The sequence below is a fragment of the Lissotriton vulgaris genome, chromosome 3_2 (assembly GCF_964263255.1).
Source record: "Lissotriton vulgaris chromosome 3_2, aLisVul1.2, whole genome shotgun sequence".
Classification (NCBI taxonomy): Eukaryota; Metazoa; Chordata; class Amphibia; order Caudata; family Salamandridae; genus Lissotriton; species Lissotriton vulgaris.
The window spans coordinates 195,039,871-195,052,485 of NC_141690.1; the positions used below are offsets into that span (position 1 = coordinate 195,039,871).

General features: G+C 46.3%; 1 protein-coding gene across 1 annotated transcript in view; it reads left to right on the plus strand.

The window, feature by feature from the left end:
- Positions 1-6,180: 6,180 nt before the first annotated feature.
- Positions 6,181-12,615, plus strand: part of LOC147725517 (uncharacterized) — a 575,714-nt gene continuing 569,279 nt past the window's right edge. Inside the window, exon 1 of the mRNA XM_086964208.1 lies at positions 6,181-6,420. Coding sequence (XP_086820334.1) covers positions 6,372-6,420 — 49 coding nt within the window. The 5' untranslated portion in view covers positions 6,181-6,371. The remainder of the gene's footprint in view (positions 6,421-12,615) is intronic.

Here is a 12,615-nt window from a genome sequence, read left to right on the forward strand (position 1 = left end):
TATATGGTGCGGCAATCCCGTGGGCTCTCCCCGAGGTTACCCGTGGAGTGTTCCTGGCTTGGCGGGCCACATTGCACCAGACCAGCTGGTCGGGCAGGCAGACTCGGTATACCCTACTGTGGTGCGGCACCCGGCTCGAAGATGTGGCTTCCTTGGCAGGGTTCCGGCAGTGGGACCTCATTGGGATATCCCTGTTGGGCAATGTCTGGAACGGTACCCATATGCGCTCCTTTCAAGACCTGAAGGCCAGGCACTCTCTCCACTCCCCTCAATTTTTCCGCTACCTGCAGCTGCGCCATGCCCTCCGCTCATACATCCCAGACGGTACTTCCTTGCTAGAATACAGTCCGCCGGAAGCTCAGATTATGAATGGTGACTTGGGGAAAGAAGGGATTTCCAGAATATACAGTTCACTTACCAATAATACCCCCAACTCCCTCTCTCAACTCCGCGATAAGTGGGAGGGCTGGCTTGGGGCTCTGGAGGATGCCGACTGGAGAGATGCCTTGATGGGCCCTAAAACAATCACGTTCTCGACATGGCTTCGGTTGGTCCAAGTCTACTGCCTGCATGTTGCCTATCTTACATCGCTGCGCCTTTAAAGCACAGGGCTCTGGTTGCATGCCATTTGCCCCCGCTGCTCCAAACCCCGCGCAGTCTTCTATCACATGGTGTGGCTCTGCCCTGCGATACAGAGGTACTGGGAGTCCTTAATAGGAGAAATGACGGAGGTCTTGGGCTGGGTGGTTCCTCTGTCTCCTACACGGGTTCTTTTGGGCATCACTGATGGATTGGATGGTAGCAGAGCCGAAAAGCTTTTTCTGAACACAGCTTTGGTGGTAGCAAAGAGAGATATTGCTGCCCATTGGCTGACTGCTACCGCACCAACATTGGCGCAAGGGGGTGGACTGGTGTGCCGCCCAGGAACGGATTCTTTATGTGGCATGGGGTTGCCCTGAGGAATTTCGCCAAATGTGGGGGAAGTGGGTGGGAGTGATAGAGAGTTAAGGTGGGCTGGTTGGATCTACAGCTTTTTCTTTGCATGCATGCTATGATATGCAGTCCAGTTTAACCCACTATAAAACCAAGACTACAAGTCTCAGAATGCAAAGAAAATACCTGGAATGGCTCTGCTACTCATGCATGGATGTGAGGAATTGGAAAGCTCTGAAAACTCTGTTAGTTGTGCAGGGATGTATTTCAGCTTCCAATTTAATTAGTCCAATCCTGGTTGTACTGTGGTTTTGCTTTTCTCATTAAAAGTGCAGATCTATGGGTACTCCAGAAGCTGCCCTTTGCCAGGGTATTAACAAAGTGGGCCCTACAGCCCTCTAGACATATAACTGAGGCAATTGGCCAGATGACAAAAGAGAGTTTGCGATACGGTAGGGAACCCTTATCCCTGGGAGACATTAGTGTTGTTTCAAGAAGCCCAGAAGACATTTTGGGTAGGTCCTTACATTTCCTGCAGTATACTACATTAGCAGGAATGACTAAAGGAATTTGGACAGAGTTCCCAGCTACACCAACACCCACACGGCTCTGTACAACAGCACATACATGTATAGGGCACTAAAGTATGACAGCCCTATAAAGATGGCTAAAGGAAAAGCTGCATGGGAAGTGGATACTCGGGACCAGCTCACTGGTACAGCCTGGGATGCTGCCTACGCACAGGGATGAGAGGAATCAGGCAATGCATGATTCAAGTTGATACAATTCAATTTCCTTCTCTGTACCTATCTGACACGGATGGTCCTCAGCAAAATGTGTCCTGAAGGAATGCCTTCCTACCCCAGATGCTGTGCAGATAGGGCCTCCTTCCTCCACTTAGCATGGCAGAAGATTCCTGCTTCTACAGTACTTAGAAACAGTATTTTCCATACCGGAAGCAGTTACAGTGATATCATTGGAGTTCGGTCCCATGCAGAGTCTACAAAGAGTGCTCCCTAAAAGGAAAGAGTGGAAGATGCCCCTTAAATTTCTGAGATTGACGCTAGTGTTAGCAGATAGACATGTGGCCAGGGAGTGGATGAGTACCAAAGTTCCCAAGTTCTTTTGGTATAGAAATGTAATAGAATAGGAAATAGCAGAGGAAAAATACACAAAATCAAAAGTAGGTGCTTTAACTCAGCAACTGAACACTGCAACTCGGCTGGAGGGAGTCCCTCCCCCACCCCCCACATGTCCCGGTAGCTGCCATTTGTTATATGACCTTGCAGGGGGCTTTATAGTCAAACCTTGTATAAGGAACCAAGCTAGGATAATGTGTACATATCAAAGAAGTGCCTTTTTCAGGGTCGAGCCTGCGAGAGAAGGCGCTAGCGCATGTGTCTCGCTTTCGAGACACTCCTGTATCCAAAAATGGCTTGGAGTCCGTCTGTTGCTTACCCATTTGTTGGCTTGCATGGCACTCTTCTTTACAGCCTCGTAATTCATCACTGAAGACCTAACATAATTTCTGCTTCTTTTTGTGGAGCAGGGACCAAGCACTTATTGATTCAACTTATTCAGTGGCCGTCCGCTGCTCCTGATGTGACTGAGGTATTATTTTTTCTTTTTATCTCCCAGTGCCCTGCAAACAGAAGGTGTGTGACTGGCAAAAAAATGCCCAGCAGGACAAACAAAATGTCAAAGTTTTATTTTGTATAGCTACTTTTTTTTTTGCTAAGTCTTTTTTTCTCACTTTGCACACATTTTATTTTGTTTTTGCTTGTGGCTGCTGTTCACAAAAGATGGGTATTATCTTACTGCAAAGCGACATTGTTTTTTTGTGTGTAATTTCTAAAAATGATGCTTTAACACATAATCCTGCAGCACACCTCAATTGACCCAACTTCACTTCAATCCACGCCAATCCGCCCAATCTCGCCCCACACCAATCTGCTCCACTCAATCCAATCCACCTCAGACCAATCCAATCCTCTCAAACCACCCCACTTTAATCTGCCCACTCCAATCTGCCCCACTTGAGTCCAAAGCAATCTGCCCCACTCCAATGCAAAACAATCTGCCCCATTCCAATTTGCCCCACTCCAAAACAATCCACCACACTCCAGTCCGCCCTACTCCAATCCACCCCTTTCTAATCCAATCCATCTCACCCCAATCTAATCCAATCCACCTTAATCCCATCCACCGCACACCAATCCCAGCCAATCAGCCAAACCCTATCTACCCAACTCCAATGCAGCCCACCTCAATCCACCTCAATCCAATCCACCCCACTGCAATCCAGTTCACCCCACTCCAATCCAATCTATCCAGCCCACCACACTCCAATCCAATCCACTCCAATCCAATCAACTCCAATCAACTCCAATCCACACCAGTCCAATTCACCCCACTCCAACCCCTTCCAGTTGAATCCACCCGCCTACTCTAATTAACCAAACTCCAAACCTCCCTACTCTAATCCAGTCCACCTGCCCAATCCAATCCACCCCACTCCAATCCAATCAATCCACCTCACCCTACTGCAATCCACCCCCAATTAATTCAACCCACTCCACCCCAACCCACCCAACTACCTCAATCCTCTCCCACCTACTCCACCCTATTCCACCCCACCCTATAAACTACACTATATGACACTGTCTGCCACTGAACTCTACTCCCCTCAACTCTACAACACTCTACTCCCCCTACTCCACAACACTAATTTCTAACAAATCCAGTATTACCACTCTCTAACCCCCCTACTCCACTCTTGAACACTCCATACTACTAACTTTTAGCCATGCTGAAGAGCATCCACACTGGAGAACAACAAAGCTACAACATTGCCAAAGCCAATAGCTCTTGCATAGGCAGTGCTTAATTTGAGCCGGTGCTCAGCACCAGCACTTAAGTAGATTCCGGTGCTGGGCACCCGCACCTAATTGTCAACAACATACTTAGAACAGTCAACCACATGGTGGTGCTGCTCATCTAATTTAGAGATGAGCAGAACAATGGTAGTTTAGGACTACAATACACATTAAAATTGCTAATACCGGTCTCCCCAGCCATTCCTTTAGCCTTGGGGGATCTGTAATAATCTGAACTGTTGCATTTACATGCGAGATAGATGGTTAGTGGTTGTTTTGGCAGCGATGACGTGGGCGATGGGTGGAGCAAGCTGCAGTGGCCTACTGGTCAGAGCCCTGGCACTTAATATTTTACAAAGTAAGCACTGTGCATAGGTGAGACCAATTGGATTTGCCAGTGCTTGTTGTTAGAATGGCGGTATGGGGCGGAAGCAGTGCTTTAACCCCTTCCATGCTTATGACGAGCCCAGCTCGTCACGAGGCACTGTGGAGCTGTGCTCATGACGAGCTAACGGCCACAGCACTCCCACGCAGAATTGATACCCCGCCTGTGCAGGAGAGTCAATCAGTGGGCGGAGTCATGACGAGCCCAGCTCGTCACGAGCACTGCTCCACTGTGCCTCATATCGAGCTGGGCTCGTCACGAGCACTGCGGTGCCACAGCCCCCTCCCTCACCCCGCGCCGTGGGGGAATTACCCCAGCGCAGAAGGGGTTAAATGGGCCGGTACTCACCGGTACTGAGACTTATTTTCGCTCAAGAAGAGTACAGATAGTCCATGAAGCAGCAGGGCTCAGGGCCTGAAGCAGGGCCGGACTGGCCATAGCGGGCACCGGGCAATTCCCCGGTGCGCCGCACGGGTGGGGGCCAGTTTTGGGCCCCTGGAGGCCATTTTTGTTACAGAGCCATTTTTGTAATGGCTGCAAAATCAGCCCTGTATCTAAATCGGCCAAAAACCGGCCCTGACAAAGAGCTCGACGGCAACCCCAACCCCCGAGGGGGGGAGGAGCCAACCACTTTTCCAGGGCCGGTTTTGGTTCCCAGTCTGGCCCTGCCCTGAAGTAAGTGCAACAGATGGTGCGTGTTGAGGTACTGCTCTGTCTGGCAACAGGCAGCCTGTGTATTTCTGCGCTGGGGTGCTCCTGCAGTGTTAGGTTCACATCAGGCGAGCAAGCTCATTGGGATCAAAGGGCTTCAGACACCCCACCCCCTCTCCCCTGTCGTGTGGTAGCACGGGATGAGACAGTTTACGGGGCGCACACACAACTGCACCAGAGTACTTCACAGGTCTTTAAAAGACTAATTGCTTTTTAATGAGGCTTTGTTGTTTCTCACCACTTCTTAGAACCCCTGAATCTCTGCTGCCTATTGCTGAAAGAATTAGCTCCCAACCCCCTTTGAGCCCCTCTTCCAATGTTACTATAGTTGTGGCTCTGGTTGTCATTGTCATTGCAACAAGGAGATATGGTCGGAGGGGCCTGAGAGTGGAACTGAAGAACCAGGGTCGAATCCCGACGTCTGCTCATCATCCTGTGGTTCTGGAAAACTCCCTTAACCAGGGGTCTTAAAGTAAGCTTTAACCGCATCGCTGCGGCGGTTATTTTTCCGCTGTGCGGCTTTTTTCCAAAAGCTGCGTTACATGACGAGCTCAGCTCGTCATCCGCACACGACCACCGTGGCTGATGACGAGCTCGTCATCAGCAGCGAAGGGGTTAATGCAGATGTTCTGATTGTAAGTAAATCGCTTAAATGCCCATGGTCCAAATTCGCGCAATATCAAACTGCCAAAAATGAGGCTCTGCACGTATGACATAGAAGCTGATGCTTGCCATGCCTCTTATGTAAGGAGGCAGTTTGATTTTGCGCGAATTTGGCCCATGGGCATTTGAGCGCTTTACATGGCAATCAGAGCATTTGCGTTAAAGCTTAATTATGTGGCTATTATTACATTCCTGGCTCAAGACACGCCTTTAAATACCTACCCAGTCTAATTAGTGAGTACCGGCACTTCTAATGCCCTTGGCGGAAGGAAGGACTTGGAGGGGGTAGCACTGCGTATTTACATCACACGAACTCGATCAGCCACGCGCACCTGGCAGCCCGAGGCCTCTGGGCAGGCACTACTTTGTCTTCGGGGATGCGGAACTCGTCAGCCGTGACTAGTTTTTCGTCCCATCCTTCAGTTTGCAGGCTGCGGTCGGTGGCGCTTCACTTCCTCATGCAGAGAGTCAAGCTCTCGGAACTCACCCTCAAGTCACTCACGAACAGCCATGGCCTCCTCCCTCAGCTCCTCTGTCCCTGCGGGCTTTGTAGCGTCACTCTGACTGTAGCCCGTTCGGGGTTTGTTGTCAATGCTGCGCGCGGAGGGCAACAGAGCAGAAATGTTTTTAACTCTAATAACAACACGTTCTGTTCTCGGCATTGGCTGCTCTGAATCAAGCAGCACATGATCTCGGCCGGTCAGGTGATTTCACAAGACCCGGCAACTCCGAGAACGGGAAGCATTTGAGCGAGGCTGGTCTCTGGGGTGCATCGGACTGCGACTTCCCCGCACCACACCACCATGAGCCCGGCGCGGGTCCTGTGGGCTGTGGGCTTGACGTGCTGCGTGGGTGAGTTGTGTTTTTCGTGAGTTTTTCTGGGGTTTGTTTTTGCGAGGATAGGTTTGCTCAGGATACCCGCGGAAGTACAAAAACCCAATGGAACATTATTTTCCCTAAGAGTGTGTCGCTACAAATTAATACCGACTTTATTTAAATACTTGTACTTTCCATAATTGTGCATGCCTGACCGCGTCTGATGAGTTTGTCTCACTGACTAGCTGCCAGGAACGGGCGCCTTTGAGGAACGAACCATGTAATCGGTGATGCCACTTTTTTTCCCCTCATCTCTGTATAAATTTTTGTTTATCCACCCCCCGAATATATCCCCCCCCCCCTTGCGTCGCCTTACCTTTCAGTATTTTATCTTTTTTAACATGCCATAAATTAAACTAGCATTAGCATAATCTCGCCTTTGGGACCTTATAAGTGATTACCCATTCAGCACATTATCAGACTAACTAATGCGTCCTAAACGTAAAAAATACTGTGTGTGCCATGTAGATTGTCATTGCATTTACATAGCGCTTATTACCCCTGATAAGGCGTTTAAGCGCTTTACGCCGAGAGGCACACTACTTAAGAACCCAAAGTTAATGGTTAGTCTAGTGTTATTGGTTACTGTTAGTTATTGGGATTAGTTTTGTGCGCTCAAAGCAGACCATTCCATGCAGTAGTTTCATAGTTTTTATGGTGGAGCCGGTATTTGTAAAGCGCATACTAACCACCCCTAAGGGTCTCAAGGCGTTGGGGAGATTAAGTGAGCTATTGCCCAGAGTCACACTGTGCTGGGCTGAGCTGCTGCTGGCAATCAAACCATGAGCCCCGAAGTCAGCCGCCCTGGCCACTGTGTAATACTATAGTCCTTGGTTCTGATCATTAGATGAGCATAAGTTGATGCATCGTGTACAGCCCTTTGCTGGCGCGTAAGATCTCATGCTGTTACAGACAGACAACCCCTGGACTAAATTGAAAAAGCATTTGTATATCGCGTACTACTCCTGTGTGGGGTGCTGAAGCATTTACTCGCACAGATAGCAAGCTACATGTCTGTAAAAGTGTCCAACAGTAGCGCTCCACTTGGCGTATGCTTAAGTTCCAACAAAGCTTTGCAGGTTGACTCAGATTTTTAAACATTGGTATCAGTAAGGGAGTGTGACACTGTTATAAAGTACTCAGATGAATAAAGTTACCAGCCCACTGTCAGTTTCTAAAGCCTTCCGGCCTTTGGGTAATTTATCGTGCAACACCTAAATTAAGTAAAAATTACAAATACCCAATAGCGGCCTGTGCAGGTAAGGGCAGTGGGGCTGGTTGGGGGTTTTTAACAGACGAGGAAAATTAATTATGTATTCAAGTTTCCCCCTTGGTCGCCTGTCGACTAATCTCTTTCCCCAACGCGGCCTCATCACTCTTACCTGCATTGGCCACACCTGCAAATACCACAGTAAACTGATACACAATGAGTGTGTGTGTACTGATACAGAAAGTGTGTATGTGCGTTGAAGTGGAAAAAACACAATTTTACGAGGAGCAGATGGCTGGCCAGCCAGGGGGGGTGATGGTGGGCAGAGAAAGGATGAATGGCTGGGGTTCGAGTCCCATGTTTTTCTCCCAGCTGGTGGTGAGCAAGAGTTAAACTACAGCGCATCCTCCAGAGTAAACATTTTCACAATTAAAGCATGTGCTGCTTACAGCTTCATTTTCTTCTTACCAGCATGGGCCTCTTTTATACCCTAGTTACCTAGAAGGGTAAACCCAAAATACGTCACTGAGACCTGGGTATAGGATTGTACATTGGAACAGTGGTCCCAGTAGACAATAAGTGAACACACAAAGTATATCAGTGAAAGACAATTATTCAAAAGGCACATATTGTAATTAGCACACAGTGTTATTTAATCACACTGAGCATATATTGGTTTATAGTATTGTTAAATCTATACAGAGTGCCCCTAGAACAGAGAAGGGAGATGGGGAAAGTGAAGTGTTGGAAATTTAGGTGAGGATAAGGAAGTGAGTAGGAAGTGCAAATCCCAAAATACGTTGTTTAGAAAACACAAAGGCTCATATCTTAAGCCAAAAGGTTTGCAATGTAACAAAACAGTAAATAGCCATGATTTGTAACAATATCACAGTGATGAATCGCTGTTGGTCAGGCTGGCTAGTAAAACGGACTCGTTGTTTCGACCCCTAAACAAGTAGGTTATTATATCCCTTACGCAGGGGTCTTCATAAGGACAGGGGTGGAGGGGAAAGGGCGGATTCCTAGGGATAGAGCATAAAAAATACCATAGAACTGGAATTGTCATTCAAGATCATGAACCAATTACTGGGCCTTAGCCTCGGAATGGACTGTGAAAAAGCCCTCCACTGAGGGCTGGAGGAGGAGTGTCGGCGCGTGGGCTCCAAATTGGCGAGAACAGAAGCACCTGCAAGAATAAGGTGCATATTCAGAAAGACCCTCCTGTAAATGCCGTTAAATAGGGACGGGGTAGACCGGATAAATTCATCGGAGCCTTTCTGCCCGACTTCCCGAATCTTCCAGGTAATTCACTTCTTCCAGAGCAGGTGTTGCATTCTAACCCTGTTTTTCAGCTACAGTGGGGGTGTTACCTTTAGGTCCGGCCTTGCGCTTTTTTCAATTATTCCCTTTTAGAACGGGACATTATACAAGGTCCAGCTGGTTCTTCTGGCTTGTCTTTCTATGGATTGATCTTCATGTAAGTCAGTGATTTTATCCGGTCCACCCCTTCCCTATTTATCCTCCAGCACTCAGTGGAGGGCTTTTTCATGGTAAATTCCGAGGCTAAGGCCCAGTAATTCATTCATGATCTTGAGTGACAATTCCAGTTCTAAGATATTTTTTATGCTCTATCCCTAGGAATCCACTCCTTTCCCTCCTCCCCTGTCCTGATGAAGACCCCAGCGTAAGAAATATAATAACCTATGAGTTTAGGGGTAGAAACGTTGACATCTGTTTTACTAGCCAGCTTGAGCAACAGCGATTCATCACTGTGATATTGTTACAAATCATGGCTATTCACTGTTTTGTTACATTGCAAATCTTTTGGCTTAAGATATGAGCCTTTGTGTTATCTAAACAACGTATTTTGTGATTTGCACTTCCTACTCACTTCCTTATCCTCACCTAAATTTCCAACACTTCACTTCCCCATCTCCCTTCTCTGTTCTAGGGGCATTCTGTATAGATTTAATAATACTATAAACCAATGTGTGCTCAGTGTGATAAAATAACACTGTGTGCTAATTACAATATGTGTCTTTTGAATAATTGTCTTTGACTGATATACTTTGTGTGTTCACCCATTGTCTCCTGGTACCACTGTTCCAATGTACTCTTTTACACCCTGACACGTACACATACGCACCAAAGAGACAAAGGCAAACAAAGAGACAGAGGAAGAAACCGACATAAGCACACACACAGATGTGTATAAAAAGAAAAAAGTACACAAACTCACTCAGACACAGGCAAAGTGATACAACACCTGCACACTAGTGACGAAGCCACTGGACACTCACACAACTTCAGACAATCATAAACGCACAACTTCATAAACCGCAAGGCCTACAGCCATTATTATAGCCACATACACACAATCTGCATGTGGGGCACAGATAAGAATAACATGCATGCAGGCAAACAGATTTAAAACCATCTAGAGACACACGTTGACAAAAACATAGGTTTAGACCCACTGTGACAGAGGGACGCCCAGAAGACATGCATGTTTTTTAGACAGCGAGTGACAGGCACAGAGGATTTGGAGATATATTGAGAGGCACACCAATGCATAATTTCCTACACAGTGGCAGGGATATGGCGCACAAACAGGGTGACGCACAGAGTGAAGAGCTGGAAGGTGTATAAGGTGGGAAGGACTCTTATTCAGACACTACTTTCTTCTTTCCAAATGAGGTTCTGGAAAAACTGAGCAGCTGGGCTTGGCTCCACACATCACAGCATTTACACTGACACAAAGTCATGTAGAGGAGAGCGATAAAGACAGAAGCAAGAGAGAGGAAAAGAGACTGCGAAGAATGAGGAAACAGAAAGAGAGAACAGGAAAGAGAGTAGTGAGGCATCAAAGATTGTGGACAAACAGAGAGGCAGGAGACAGAGGAAAATATGGTGAAGAAAGACAGCAGCAAGGTGCACTGAGGAGAATGGAGAGATGGTTGAGGGTGCGAGAAAAAAAGGAAGACGGGCAGCGGAACAGCAAAGAATGAAGAAAGAGAGGAAAAGAAAGAGAGCAATAGAGACAAAGGAGGCCAGAGGAGCAACCGAGATTTAGAGACACAATGAGACAAATAAGATAAAGGGGGAAGGAGAAGGTACAAAAAATAATTTTAAAGTACCAAGAGACTGCCAAAGAAACAGCTCCGTATGAAGTCTGCTTACCAGCCATCTTGTTGCTAGTGGGGGCGGTTCTCGAGGGGTGGACGCTGGAATACAACCCACAGCTTTACACAAGCCAAAATGAACAAATGGACAACGAAGGAACCTTGAGGCTGCGATGCACAGAAGGGGAAGAGAGGGCTTCGCTTGCTGTGCCAGGAGGGAGTGTGAATGCGTTGCGATGGCCAACAAAAAAGATTAGTGAAACCGCCTGGGAGGGAACCAAGCACTCAAAGGCGGGACAATTTCAACCAATGCACCAATAAAAAGGCAGAATTTCTGAATGGCACAACAAAGAATGAATGGCAATCGATGGGTGTGGTTTAATCCCATAGTTTAGATACAGCATGTCTTGTAGACAGAGCATGCATGCTGACTAGGCTAGAGCTAAAAAGGACTCACCTGTTTGCAACATGCTTTTACTTTAACATGTGTACGTTCGCCGACTAAGAGGACAAAGGCTGTTTGCACAGTGAAGGTGTTAGAGGTTCAAATTCACCACTACATTCCTTGTAGGCAACACGCAAACTTTTTGTGCGTCTTCATTCTTACCAGCAAGGTGGCCAGTGACATGCTCCATGCCCCTTGTCGTCGTCCTGTCCTGCCTAATAGCCGCACTTTGCATTCTGGAACTTGCAGGTTTATTTTTTATTAAATATTGCAGATGAATTTTTAGAAATTCCAGTATGCAAAGTACAGCTGAAAAGCTGCCACGAATGGTAGAGGGTGTCACACAACTTACTTGGCATCCATGGTCTGCTGTGAAATGAGGACATTATTGTATGAAACATGCATCAACATTTAGCGAAGAACCGTCTGGCTAGGTTGCTTGCTTCCCGCCTTTCTTCGATTCTCTGAAAAATGTCTTGAACAAATGATGATGAGCTCTCCAATTCACCCATATTAGATGAGTACTTCACCTTTTTATACATTCCAGTACTAATGCTCTTAGTTTTATAGTTGGAAGCAGGGAGGGAATAGACTTGCATGCACCACAATTTATTCAGCAGTTTTCTAAAGCAAAGACAATATCCCATTGGGTGTCTGAGTGCTGTATAACTTCAGGCGATGTAATGAAAAATTAGGTTTATATAAACTATTATCAACTGACAAAAGACAGTCTGAGATGTCTAATAATTTAGAGTATATTGAGAAGTGATGCTGTACTTGATGGCCTCTTTCTGATTGTGCACAGTACACCATAGTATTTACTTTATATATTTCCTGTGAAAAAAAAAGGTTATAGGGACGTTACAGGCTCAGATTCAGAAGTTATAGTTACATGAGCTAACTATAACTTGCGCGCCTGCGAAGCACTGCTTATGCTCTCAGATATTGCTTAAAGGCAAGGTACCCCCTAATTTTGAAAGGTCCAAGAGGAGGGGGATAAAGTGAATACAAACTGAAACAACCTCTTGTCACACCTATCTGATTTAATTATTGGTCATAACTCTATTTAAAGTATTTTAGTATACAGCACCGATACACGAGAAAAATATCAATCTTGACTTTCATTTGGAATATATTTTATTTATCAAAAAGCATTCTTTCTTTTTTTCCTTTTTTTGTATATGAAAATATTTTTCAGATAAACCAAAGCATAAAATTATTTACAACATCATTCAGAGATAAAAATAGAGAAAACACTTTCTATTAATTTTCTATTCATCAGTTGATGACCCCCACAAAAAACAGAAGGTAAATCAAGAAACATTCTCTCATTCAACCTATCTCACCATTCATTACTCTCAAACACACAAGCTCTCATACTGTGCAAAGAAAAT